At 36.0% G+C, this 13,351-nt stretch overlaps 1 protein-coding gene across 3 annotated transcripts in view; it reads left to right on the top strand.

Moving 5' to 3' along the window:
* Nucleotides 1-13,351, top strand: part of LOC149073033 (ral GTPase-activating protein subunit alpha-2) — a 405,837-nt gene that overhangs the window by 233,910 nt on the left and 158,576 nt on the right. For all 3 annotated transcript variants that reach the window (XM_089246694.1, XM_089246695.1, XM_089246693.1), the window contains 2 exons: nt 3,486-3,544; nt 7,613-7,721. In XM_089246694.1, coding sequence (XP_089102820.1) covers nt 3,486-3,544; nt 7,613-7,721 — 168 coding nt within the window. The remainder of the gene's footprint in view (nt 1-3,485; nt 3,545-7,612; nt 7,722-13,351) is intronic.

The following is a 13,351-nucleotide window of genomic DNA, read 5'->3' as shown; positions in this document are numbered from 1 at the left end:
GGAATTTTTACTGCAGAACATTTCCAGTCAGCCGAGGGCTTGTTGCAGAACAATGCTAAACATTCAGCTTCGGGGATCAGAGCATGAAATTGATGTCACTGATCAAGACCAGATTGATTGGGATCAAGAGAGTTTGGAAGTTTTATACAGATACAAGGGCCACAACAGTCAAACTTCCCAACGAGGTGGCTAAAAAAATTTGCCTATAAAAAAATAGATGTCAAATATAACCAAAATACCCAATGTGAATGCATATATCGCCAGAAAAAATTAATATATAATAATACACTGCCCATAAAAAAGATTATGGTTGTCTTATCGAAGTATGAATAGCTTCTTGTTTTATCCCACTATGCTTATCGTAACTCTTTTATACACACATAAAATACTCTGCTTGAGCTTAATTTACAGGAATATTGATTTCTGAATAAATTCTGGAGGGGGGTGCGCTCAGAATTGTGTTGTAAAATACCATGGGTGTGCTTGAGTATCCACGTCTTTGAGGCCATTGTTGGGATAATTTTTTTTTTGGCCCAGGACACTCAGTCAAATGGGGGGGGGGGCAAAATTATAGAAATATTCATTTGCATTCAATTTAAATGGTGTGTTCTTCTTTCAAACGTCTGGTGTGATGATCTTATTAGTGCTCTCTCCACATGGAGCAAACTTTTTGACCACTCACACCTTGCTCCATTAAAAGTTGTTCTGCACATTTCTGCTCTGTTTTGAGCATCTGTCAGTTTTTTTCCATGCATTGGAACAGCGTAGCACTGTATAAGTAGACCTGACTATGTAGTGCCACCAAAGAAGAAAAAAATAATGAATTACCCCCCCCCCCCCCCCCCCATCTCAGCAAACTCTGTGCTCCATTGAAGGGAAACAACAATCAATTATTATGTAACAAAACGATCAATTATTGAAGTGAGACTAGCCACAGTAGTGAATTTTCAAAAAACAGTAATGGATATGACGTAAGCATTCCTTTCCCTCAAAAACCAGTTCTGCAGACGAAATTACATTTGATTGGTGGTGGTGTGTAAGAACATCTATATGGTGCTCGAGTTCTGTATGGTTTGAAGGGGAAGGATTTATGCAAATAAAAAATAAGATTTCAGAAATTAATTGCTTGACCTCTTCATTCCACAGGAACACATATATGTCCCTTTGTTTTTAACAGTTTTAATGATTCTTTTTCAAGGTAAGACTTACTGTATGCGTAAGGGTACCCAATTCAAATGGTAATAGTAAAGATTAATAGACCCAAATCACTCAATTAATTAATTAATTTTTTAAAAACAATTTTTTTTTCTTTTTTTAAACAGTATTTTGACATATAATAAACACAAATCAGTCGGAAAAAATTTTAATGGTTAGTTTTGTCTCAGGTTTGAAGAGGTTATGGTGAGTATATATAAAATTATTTTGATATTTGATTTATAATATGTTCTTTCACCTTTTTCTATTAACTTGATCATTTATATTCAATTTTGGCATTGAAAACTTTTCTTCTGGACATCCCCCCCCCCAAAAGAAATAAAGCAAGCAAGCAAGCACATGGAAAAACAATTCTGCTGATGATTCTCACACTCAAACACATGGAGTCAGTATTGGAAGTTGAGCAATAGTTGAATTAGCCATTTTTTTAAATTTTGATTGGTCAGTTTATCTTCATTTTCCATGTTCATTCCTCCCTTCTAGACAGTTTAGCTATTTCTGCACATTGATGACAAACCTAAAGAGGTGATAAGCCTTTTGTCGAACCATTTGATTAACAGTCATTTTTCATCAGGTGGATTATATCCATATTATGAGAGTGGCGAGAGAAGCTGAAATAGTTTTGTAGTTCTTGTATTTACTTTTCATTTTCTTTTATTTTTTTATAGTTCCCTTTGAAATCGCTTATCAAATCCAAGGTGTAAATAATCTGCTTACTAAAAGTGATAGAAATGCTATACAATTAGCATTGCAGTGAATAAAATGCATAAATTTGCTCGTTCAATTGAGACTCTCACTGAAAGAGCAAACTTGTTATAACTGGGTCCGAACTGTATACAAAGTTTTGTATTTACAAAATCACCTTTCTCACACACACACAGGCCAGATGGAATCACTTAGCTGTCCCCATTGAGCACTCCCAATCTAGAGTGTCTAGGTTAATCTGGTGATTACTTATAGGAATAAGAATATTTATCATATGTTATTTTAAATGGTGCAGCTTTCTTGTTTACACATCACTGTGCCTAGTGATGTGTTGAAGCTAATGCAAGAGAAGTTTCCTGGTATTATTCTCTGTCATTGTATTAGCTTTAACTTCAATACAATTATAGCTGACTTGCCTTTATTTGTATGCTAATGAAATTGTGTACAAAGTGTCAGGAGTGAATCACTCCATGAGTTTTGTGGAAAATTTTTGGATTTTGGACAGAGCATGGAAAATTTTTGGATTTTCCATGCTCCACTTAAGAAATTTCATCAATGTGCAGCCATTCCAAAACTCCAAATTTTTAAAATTGGTAGCATAACATTTACTTTGATTTTGAACAATCACTCAGTTGCATCCAACTTTCACATTGTTTTACACTATTGCAAAACTTTGAAGTCAATCATATTCTGGAAGCAAAAAAAAAACCAGCTGAAGAAGCCAAGCACATTGTTGCTTTCATGAGGCATGAAAAATTTTCAAGAAAGATAACATCATGTGTGTATGCAACAGATTTAGGCTTTATTTATGATAATGCACTCTAAAAACTTATCAAACTAGGGCTAGATTTACAAGGAAAAAATGCTGGCAATGTAGACAAAAGGATAAAGAATATAGTTAAACTCTTTTAGCAAAGAACTGGAAATTGTGAAATATTGCAGTATATCTCTTCAAATTCAGAAGAGTATTAAGTTCAAAAAGATTGAACCTCACAAAATTAAAGTACCTAGTCCAATAATAAGTTTTCATCTGCTATTCATAAATTCTGAGAAAAGCTGTTGGAATGTTTTTTCTTGAAAGCCTATAATGCTAATTTGCCTAAATGTGTCAAGGTTTTAGATTCCAACTATTGGACTTTATAGGGGTTACTTCTTTTTTCTTATGTCACACATATGATTATAATTAAAATTGAAATCACACACACATTTCAGAAGTTATAAGAAATATGATATTCATTCCTTAAAGTGAAGTTTATTTCATTTATTTGGTTATTTTATTGGGTTTTTTTTTCAATTTTTTTGAATATTTTACATACTTATTATTATTCAGTGTTTTGGTTGAACCCATTATGTTTAGTGAATTGGGAAACTTCTGTACTAATCAAACATCATTACAGCTGTTATGCATGATATAATAGATATGTAAATTATATTCTTCGTTAATGTGTGTAAGTGGAAATATGAATATTTAATTCTGATAATGTAAGATATAGTTAGCAGAATAAAAAAAAATTAGAATCCTGCTGACAATATAGTTGAATGAAAATTTCCTTTTATTTTTTAAGGATCACATACTCAGCATATTATTTCGGGCAGGAAGAAGAGAACCTACCAGTTTAGCTAGGTAATTTCATTTTTCATTCAATTTTTATTTATATAGAGGACAGTACCTACATCATCAAAAACTCATCTCTAGATACACCTAATTCTAGACTGCTACTACATACTCAAAATTCTAGTGTGCATAATTCCTATTTGGATTAAAATTGAAGTAAATTAGGCAATAGACTGTGGTTGGGCACTGTCAACACTCGCACATATCCCCTTGATATGATTGGTGGGAATAATATTGGTAGTTGCTGGGTTACAACCTATGCAATTTACTCCCAACTGGAGTGTTTTATTATTCATATTGTAAAAAAATGGGGAAAAATCTTTAGTTTGGTACAATTTCTAAAGTTAAACCACATACAATACAAATCAAGAGTTGTTATTACGTTATTTCAAATAGAAAAAAAGCAAATAGTTAATAACAAAATTAACCATGTTTTGGAATAAACTGGTGCAACACTTGTTCAAACTTAATAAACAGTGACCAGATTATCCTTATCCTAGCATGAGTCACAAGTGAATATTAATATAGGTTTACATGAAAATATGTATTTTTTATCTTTTTCTTGCAGCAAGTGATGTTTATCAAGACATATTTTGTATTTTATTTACATGAATTTTGATCAGTCTCTCTCTCGTTATGTATGTAAATATATGTTAATAGACAAAATGAACTAAATATATACATTCATAAAATGAAGACAAACTTGCCCCCAAATTAATTTATGGCAGTTCTCTGAAAAATTAACCCATTCATAAGTCGGACTTCTTTTACCTGCGCCCATTAAACATTTACCTATGTAGTAAAATTCTTATATGTTAGATCGTATACATAGGGATATATATATATATATATATATATATATATATATATATATATATATATATATATATATATATATAAATTATAGTATATATTTAAATTAAAACAATGTTGAAATATAGAAAAAAAAGTTAAGATATCCTATTCAAACACAAATTTCAAAAACTTTCTTTACATTCAGGTTTATATTTTTTAATTATTCTCAAATCTCTGATATGTTGAAATTTGTTACCATGAAACTGCATGAAATGCAGAGTACTTGTTTGAGGTGAAACATGTGTTAGGTCTGTCAACTAAAAGATAGGAGAGACAGAGGCTAGTTGGCATAGTTTTTATTTTTCTATTTTTTCCTGTAATATTTACAGCAAATGTCACCATTGCTACGGATAGCGGCACTCCTTGGCTATAAAATAATGATGCAAATATCACTTAAAATTGTATGCTCATTTCATCAAACATGTTTAAAAATTTTTTAAAAACTGCCACTTTACCCAAAATGTGGGGCAAGTTGGCTGAACCTCTTTGGTAAGTTGGTATAGCATGATGGTTAATAGGATCTGAGGAATGAACCTAAGCTAGTAACTGCAAAACTTCAAAATTTTTATACAAAAATGTGCAAAACAAATTATGTACATATTAAGCACTCAATATTTTGAAAATAATGAATGTGTAAAAAAAAATAATGAAGAAAAAAACCAAAAAGAACAAGAAAGTCATCATTCAAAGCTTCATGTCCACCAAGAAAGTAGGTCGATTGCATACTTGAATTGGTGGTTGTAATTTACACACAATTTTGCTGTGGTTATACCAAATTGGTAAGTTGGTATATGACACATGTTCTATGCCAACATGCCTCTAAGCTAGGATTCCAACTTGCCCCAACATGACTCTTTACACAAGACGGCTGCCTCACTATTCCACAAAAGTTTTATGGAGCATTACAACACTTGAATACAAAACGTTAATGACCACTCTATCCATCACAACTATTGAAAATGTCTCAACTTATTAATGGGCGTCACAGAATAAAAAAAAACTTTCCTGGCAGGAAATCAGGAAACTTGCTGTCCTTCTTCTCTGGGAGCTTCCATCACACTGTAACTACAATGGATGATGCAACATTCCCAGGTAGTTTGACAGTGGCAATACTAGCACTCTGTGCTCACTTGGGTGGAAAAGAGAAGCTGTATGAAATGTTTCAACAAACTTTTCTTTCTCTGCCGCAAACTTCAATATTCCATTCGGTATATCAGACTACTCTGCTACCAAACTTATATCTCTCCCATTCTTTCCTATGCTGCTTAAATCTGTAACCCTGCACCTCCAGTAATATAGACAAACTCAAATAAATCCAAAATAAATCCACCTGATTTATTCACGACTGCTGGGCATCTTTTGTTTCCTTGTCCGAATTTAAAAACAAATATAATCAACTTCCCCTCTCCACTCTTCATGTCATTTCTTGATTAACCCTGTTGTATAAAATTTTCCATATTCATCTCAACTTTGATACTTCTGGTATGCTAGCCAAACCATCCTACATCTCCAGAAAACTTGACCATTTCCTTAAAATAAACCTATTTTTGCTTCTACTGACTACTTTAAATACAACTTCTTTTCTCATACCATTGGTGAATGGAACAAACTCCCCAGCTCTATTGTCGACTCCCCCACTCTATCACTAGTTTTTTGTTCAATACCAAAGAATATCTTTGTCACTTTGAATCGCATCTTCTTGTATAGGTCCCTGGGTATAAAGGTTATATAGGCCAATATTATATAAATAAATAAATATATGTCAACTATCACCAGTCTCCCCTGTTGTCAAATTTATTGGATAAAGCAAAATTCAAATAAAATTAAATAGTTCCATTAGCATTTTTGGTTTTACGTTGACAATGTTAGACTTCAGATTTTCAGCCCATGCAATTTACTACCGTGTTACTTACAAAGAGGTGGCTGTTTCAGAATTAATTATTGCAGAATTTAACTGTGCATTTATGGTGGAGTAGTGTTCATGCTATGTGTTCAGTTTTCATCTATCTCCAAATCACTACTTTCAAAAGTAAAAAACTGAAATCGTGTGAATGACATAATTGTGTGAAAATTCTTCTGCATATAAATATGTAAAAATGCAAAGAAGTTGCCTAGTCGAGATTCGATTTTTTTTCAATGTCAGTATCAAAACGGCCCTTGCAATACGTCTTTCAGCCAAGTTTGAATGATGTTGCTCAGAAAATTATATGCAACTTCAAGACAAGGGATGGTATTGCTGAGCAATGCTATTGAGATGGTTTCTAGTGACCCTGGTAATATTTTAAAAGGTTTTTTTTTTAGAAGCCTTCTTCATAGCATGGGGAGAGGCCATGAAGGGGCTAATGTTCTCACCCCCCACCCCCAGCAGACCAAAAATTAAATTTATACAAAAATTGCCACGTTTTCAAGACAAATAAATTCAATTGGTCGAATGGTCGACGCGTTTCGGCTCTTCAATGGAGAGCCGTCATCAGGACCTCGTGGTCAGAATTCACACGAATGAGTCATGGAGGGGTGTTGTTTACGTCTGGTCATCCGAAGAGTTCGCCTTTGTATTTGCTGCGTCCGAGTGGTCTTTGGATGCGAATTGGGGAGCCATCTGTTGCAAAGTGTTGAAAGTTTTGTCACGACTGAGGTTAATAAAGCCTGTCCAAGCTGACGAAAATTGAATTTCGACCAATTGAATTTATTTGTCTTGAAAAACGTGGCAATTTTTGTATATAAATTAAAACCAGGCAAAGTTTCTCATTTTTGTGATAACAAAAATTAAATATTTAAAAAAAAATGAAATATCGAACGAATATACCTTTTATATGCTATTTTAATGAATTTCTCTTAATTTAAATGCTTTTTAAAGATTGGTAACTCAAAATTTCACTAGGAAAAATTCATTTTGTTCCTCCAACAAATGTTGATCCTGTGTGTACTTCCCTGCTTCATAGCACATAGTAACAGAAAAATATTTCCAATTATTGGTAAAATTTTAATTTATGTTTTAAGAAAATACATTTTTTAGTGTTTCTTCTTGCTAAAAAGCGTATAGAGACTATTGAGTTGATTTAATGGAGCACCTTAATCACAAAGACTTTTTTAGAACCACCATTATTATGCCCATGCATAGAATATTATATTATTCTAAAAATACATAATAAATAGAAAATTATATTTCTGGCTGAACTGCTTTATAATGATTATTAAAAATTTATTTACTAATTTCAATAGGTGTATAGCAGTAAACAGTGTTGGCATATATTTGTATTCAGAGTTTCAGAACAAAACATATCATTATAAAATAAAAGAGGCTGTGTCTATTCTACTTCTAGCTGTTCGGGTAAGTAATGTATCAAATAATAAGCTCTCTTAAATTTGCTTCTGTTTCAATTTTGCTGGCTACATCAAGCAGAATCCAATTACTTATACAAATACAAATACGACGCCGCAACAGGCAAATTGCCCAACGAGGTGGCTGACTTAAGAACATCATGGATCCCCGAGCCATTTTTTGGAGGCCCTACCTACTACTGCTACACCCCAAATGCACCCCCCCCCGCGGAACCCCCCAACGAATCGGTACATGCGAGAATGTGCGTGTACGTGTAGTGCAACCTGACGTAAAGTTTTGTTTCTGTGTAATGCTTGTTATGTGTAGTGCCGTCCCCAGTTTTTCTAACTATGAGTGAAGTGTTATGGTTGAATGATTTACCGTTGTAGGACTGTTGCTCTCTGTGGCGAGACTTTTTAACGGGGAGATCGGCTCGCATTTGCGCCTTGAAGTTGGGAACCACAGAAAACCAACTTCAGCCGACCACCACTGTGGGGTTCGAACCCGGATCCTCGCATCACGAGTCCGCACTATAACCACTCGACCACCACAGCGGCAAATTGTATGAAAAGTAATTTAATTACTTCATAACAGTATTTCAAATGTACTTAAGCTAACAAATTATTTGTTACACGTCTTTTTAGAATATTTATTTTTTTTATTCTTGTAATTGGAATTTCATATTTATTTGTGTTTTTTTAGACTTGGAACGTTAATTTCTCAAAAACACTTTAAAAAATTTAACTGATATGTATTGTCTTAGATGCAAAAAAAAGCTCTAACCGGGTTAAGGGCTCCAGTTTTTCCACTTCAACAACTATTATTGTATAATTCATTTAGTTGGAAATAATGCATTTCCAACATTAATATTTCCTAAAAAAAATAAAAAAACAATTTAAGAAACTATTAAAAAAATATTAACAACCAAGATTTTCCTCAGTATAATGGTAGATCAAATGAAAACGGAACAGTTGTTATAATTTGGTTTATTTTTGTATGAATGTGGCAAAACTTTGCGTGGAAGTAGAGTGAAAGGTAAGGAAAGTAACGCTTACTGTGTATGAAATGGACTTGCCCTAGGTAGTTGCAAGGAATCTTGTGGTGGGCCAACAGTATCGTCCAACAGGAAATCATTGTCTTTTCATCTGGGTTTGCAGAATGTTTGCGAGTAATGAAGAGCAATGTAGTGTTGTTTGTTTTTCAGGGGCACAAGAAGTTGGAGTTCATGAAATGCATCCACAAACAAATGGAGTGTACTGTGAACATGCACTATTGTTTACTCGTGTGCAAGACTGGCTTAAACAAGCATTTCCACTGTGCACTCACTTTCTTGTGGTGGAATTGCACTTCAATGATGCCATGAATGGAACCGAAACGCACTCCCAATTTCTTGCTGGCGTCCCTTATTGTGTGTCATATGTTTGCATAGATTATCTGGACAACTTCTTTCACCAATGTGTCTATAATGATGATGTGACTTTGACCAGCTCACATATCATCATTCATAGATTCCCTGTCCCTCGTGGAAACTATTTTGCCAGTCCTGCACACAGTCAATGACAGTGCATGTTAATCATACACTGCCTTCATTTGCTGATGCACTTCAAAAACTCCAACTCATTGTGCCACTGAAAAGAATAACACCACATTGCTCTTCTTTAACTGCAAACATTCTGCAGACACAGATGAAAAAACAACTGCACAGACACCTCTGTCCTTACAGAAATCGGTTTGGGTCTTTGAGTTTCTTGCGGTGTTTTACTCATTATTATTATTTGTAATTGCATTGATCTTTACCATAACAATGAATACGCATGTGAGAGTTCGAAAGAAGATAAACTCGGATCCGTCTAAACCCGCCGCTCTACTCGATCCCAAATGTGTAAAAACCTTTTTTCCATCAAAACCTCCATTATTGTGGGATATAAACAGGATTTTGGTCCCGTCAACAGGACAGCCGCTTTCTTCGGCAACGTCTACGGTAAGAGTGATCGGTATGACATCGCCTCGGCCATATTGAGAGCTGTCGTCGAGCATACCGTGGGTGTCTTCGGATAAACTGTGTGCAGTCAACTTAGATGCAATTTTAGCATATTTGTCAAAATGGTTTGCTATTGTATGGCACTTGGTGTCAGTTTTTATGAATTTTTAATTAAAATGTAGACTTTTTTAATGAAAAAAAAAATGCCGCTGTGGTGGTCGAGTGGTTACAGTGACGGACTCGCGATGCGAGGATCCGGGTTCGAACCCCACAGTGGTGGTCGGCTGAAGTTGGTTTTCTGTGGTTCCCAACTTCAAGGCGCAAATGCGAGCCGATCTCCCTGTTAAAAAGTCTCGCCACAGAGAGCAACAGTCCTACAACGATAAATCATTCAATCATAACACTTCACTCATAGTTAGAAAAACTGGGGGCAGATGGCAGCACTACACATAACAAGCATTACAGAGAAACAAAAAACTTCACGTCAGGTTTCACTACACGTACACGCACATTCTCGCATGTAACGATTCGTTGGGGGTTCCACGGGGGGGGGGGTGCATGTGTGGTGTAGCAGCAGTAGTAGGTATGGCCTCCAAACAATGGCTCGGGGATCCATGATGTTCTTAAGTCAGCCACCTCGTTGGGCAATTTGCCTGTTGTGGCATGGTATTTGTATTTGTATTGAATGATTGAGCGTCGCCTGTCGGGACTGGGCTTCATTTGCATAGTGCATGGTCGAGTGTAAGGAAATATGCTATCTAATTGTACTTGTGTTAAGGTGTGGGTGGCTTGGCTGCAGACACCCATACTTTTGCAGTGTTTTGCAGTTTTATTCTGGCTTTCAGTTAATAACTCCATTGATAATGGAGTTGATCTTAACAACAGGATCATTGCTATTCCTGTGTGATGTCATGAGTTGGTCCTGACGACCTTGACTCCAGCGGTCGTTCCCTCCATTTTTCTATGACATCACCTAAAACCAAAGCCTGGGATTGGTTTGCTCTTTTGGCTGCCAGACCAGTTGTGCTGTGACTGCCGATGTTTTTCCCTCTATATAAGAAAGGTGTGTCATTGCGTCGATGATTATTTTTGTTCATGCGCTATTACTGGTTACCGCCATGTTACAAGCTGAGCCCTTTTTTTTTTAAGGTAAGTGAAGGCTATTTCTGAACTTCAGAGTTGCATAAGATGACAGACGAAGCAGAGACGTGGCCTGGTATGTCACACGAGCTTGCAGAACTTGTGTCGGTTGGAAAGAATACTTTGTCTTAGGTGTAGTAGGAGCTCTGATACAAAGAAAACGAAGAGGGGAAGGGGGTCTAGGTTTGCTAGACGTCCATATATGTGTCTCACAATATGGTTGGGGTTGTATTGCATATTCATGAATCACTGAGGGACTTGGCAACCTCGGAAAGCTTGAATAAGTTATATCAGAAAATTAAGTTTGATCTCATCAATCTCCAAGAAGAAAGTCCAGTATGTATTGTCACTTTTCTGCACATGCACCACTATAACATGGCAATCAAAAGACCTTCAATCGCTTGACAATCAGCAGACCTTTGTCTGTTTTTATAGGGAAAATGCTTGAGAGAGACCCACATTGTGTTTCTTGTTGTCTTCAAGTGATGGATCAGCTTGTACATGATTATATACACAAAACCTGTATATTGCATGGGTAGATGCCTATAATCCATAAATTTTCAAGGCCCATTCGGATGCCAAAATTGGCATCTTTTTTTCTATATTTTATTTTTTTACAAAATTATATACTCTATAAAATCACAAACTCAAAGTGAAATGTTTTATGCCTGTTTCTATGCAATCGAAATCCTTTGTGATTTCGTGGAACAGAAATTGGTCATGATTTTGGGTAAAGTTTTAATTTAACTCTTGAATATATCTGGAACTGTTCGACCTATCTAGACCAAGTTTTGTGCATGTAACGAGAGATATGTACATGCATATATTACCAGTACTTCTCTAACAAACAGGATCTGGGTATCCAGGGCAGTGATGATTGCCTTCGATGGCTTCTCTGTATTGTATATAAAACACTGTCAGCCCCCTTCTTCACAGTGCAATCACATGAATGAAACTATTTGCACATAATGTTACTAACTATGTATTCATAGGATGGACCCTAAAGGCCCCCATGAGCTGGCTCCTGTAGGGGCCCTGGGTTTTATCCATTCGTACAATTTTAATTTTGTTCATTTTCTCATATAGAAGTCTGACAAGGTTTAACGTTAAAGACTCAGGATAGGTCTCATTAGAATCAATGCAAGGGTGTTCACATTGGTGGGGGTGCACAGCTCAGTTATTTGAGGGATCCTGGTCATGGCCGCAACTAGATGCTTGGTCACCCGGGGCAAGCACACATTTTGATGCCCCCTTGTAATGTTGAAGGAGAGGTTCTATAATAAAATTTGTGCCCCCCCCCCTCGAGTCCAGCACCCGGGGCACGAGACCCGCCTGCCCCCCTAGTTGCGACCCTGATCCTGGTTTAATTAGTTCAGACCTTTAGTTCTTGCAAATGAGTTTTATTCATGATGTCACGAGGGGGGATTAGAAGGTTTACAGAAGTTTTGTATGAATCAGATTCTTGCTTCTTTAACACCATAAATTGGCAATAGAAGGAGCCTGCTATATAAATTTGAGATCTCTCTACCTTTTGGAGCCCCGACTTATGGATGTGGTGTCCCTGAATATTTTTTTTTTTTGATAAAATGCATGCGAATAAAGTTTTGTTCATGGCCCCACAGGGGGATGTCTCAAAGAGCTCCTGTGCATGGGGTCCCCATGTGAAAGTTGACAGCTTTCATTTCAGAGATCCTTGATGAATTGTTTTTTGTTTTTTTTTGTTGCTTTAACATTGTAAAATTCAAAATAGCGGATGTTTGCAATGAATCCCACCAAAAATCTGTGCATTCAGTCTCTGCTCCTGGATAGGGCCCTGTATTTTATTCGTTGGTGAAATCAATGCAAATAAAGTTTGTTTCATGGCCCTTACACGGGAAAGGTCTGACAGGGCTCCAGCTGGGGCCCCATGAGCAAGTTGACACATTTCATTTCGGGAGTCTTTGATGAATCTTATTGTTTCTCCAAAGTGGTGGCATGATGTAAATAGGAGGAGGGTTGCCTGCCAAAGTCGGCAGGGAAGCAAAGCCCCCCCCCCCACCAGTTAACAAATATTTTAAATTTTTGATTGTCATGGGGAAGGGCATAGGCCTTCCATAACCCCACTACCCCTGCATAAGCTTGTGTGTGTGTATGTCTCAAAGAATGCTATATGTAAAGGGAAAATGTGTGTGTAAAAAGTTGTGTTAGCCCAGGGCCCGCACGTTTTAGGAACAGGCCCTGCATATGTATGGTAGTTTGTAAATAGAACTGAGGATTGAAATACATCTATATTTATTATATCATTAGAATCACCGGATATATAATTCACAACAACTGATGCAATTTTTCAAACTGTCTGGGAAAGTCATTTTCAATACAAGAATTAATAAGATTTAAGATTGTGAGAACTGTGTACAATAAGGAAGTGCTTGTAAAAGAGACAAGTTAAGAATACCAGACGAAGCAGAATTGGGTAATTTTCAAATGTTTTGTAGGGTTTCATTAGGGTTAGTTGGAAAAAAAATTGAGTTCAGATTAT

This window comes from Pholcus phalangioides, unplaced genomic scaffold (assembly GCF_987345545.1).
Source record: "Pholcus phalangioides strain wild (caught in Gottingen) unplaced genomic scaffold, Ppha-v1.0 ptg000017l_1, whole genome shotgun sequence".
NCBI classification, from domain to species: Eukaryota; Metazoa; Arthropoda; class Arachnida; order Araneae; family Pholcidae; genus Pholcus; species Pholcus phalangioides.
Note: the sequence above shows the minus strand (reverse complement) of the source record. Positions and strands in the feature narration are given on the sequence as shown.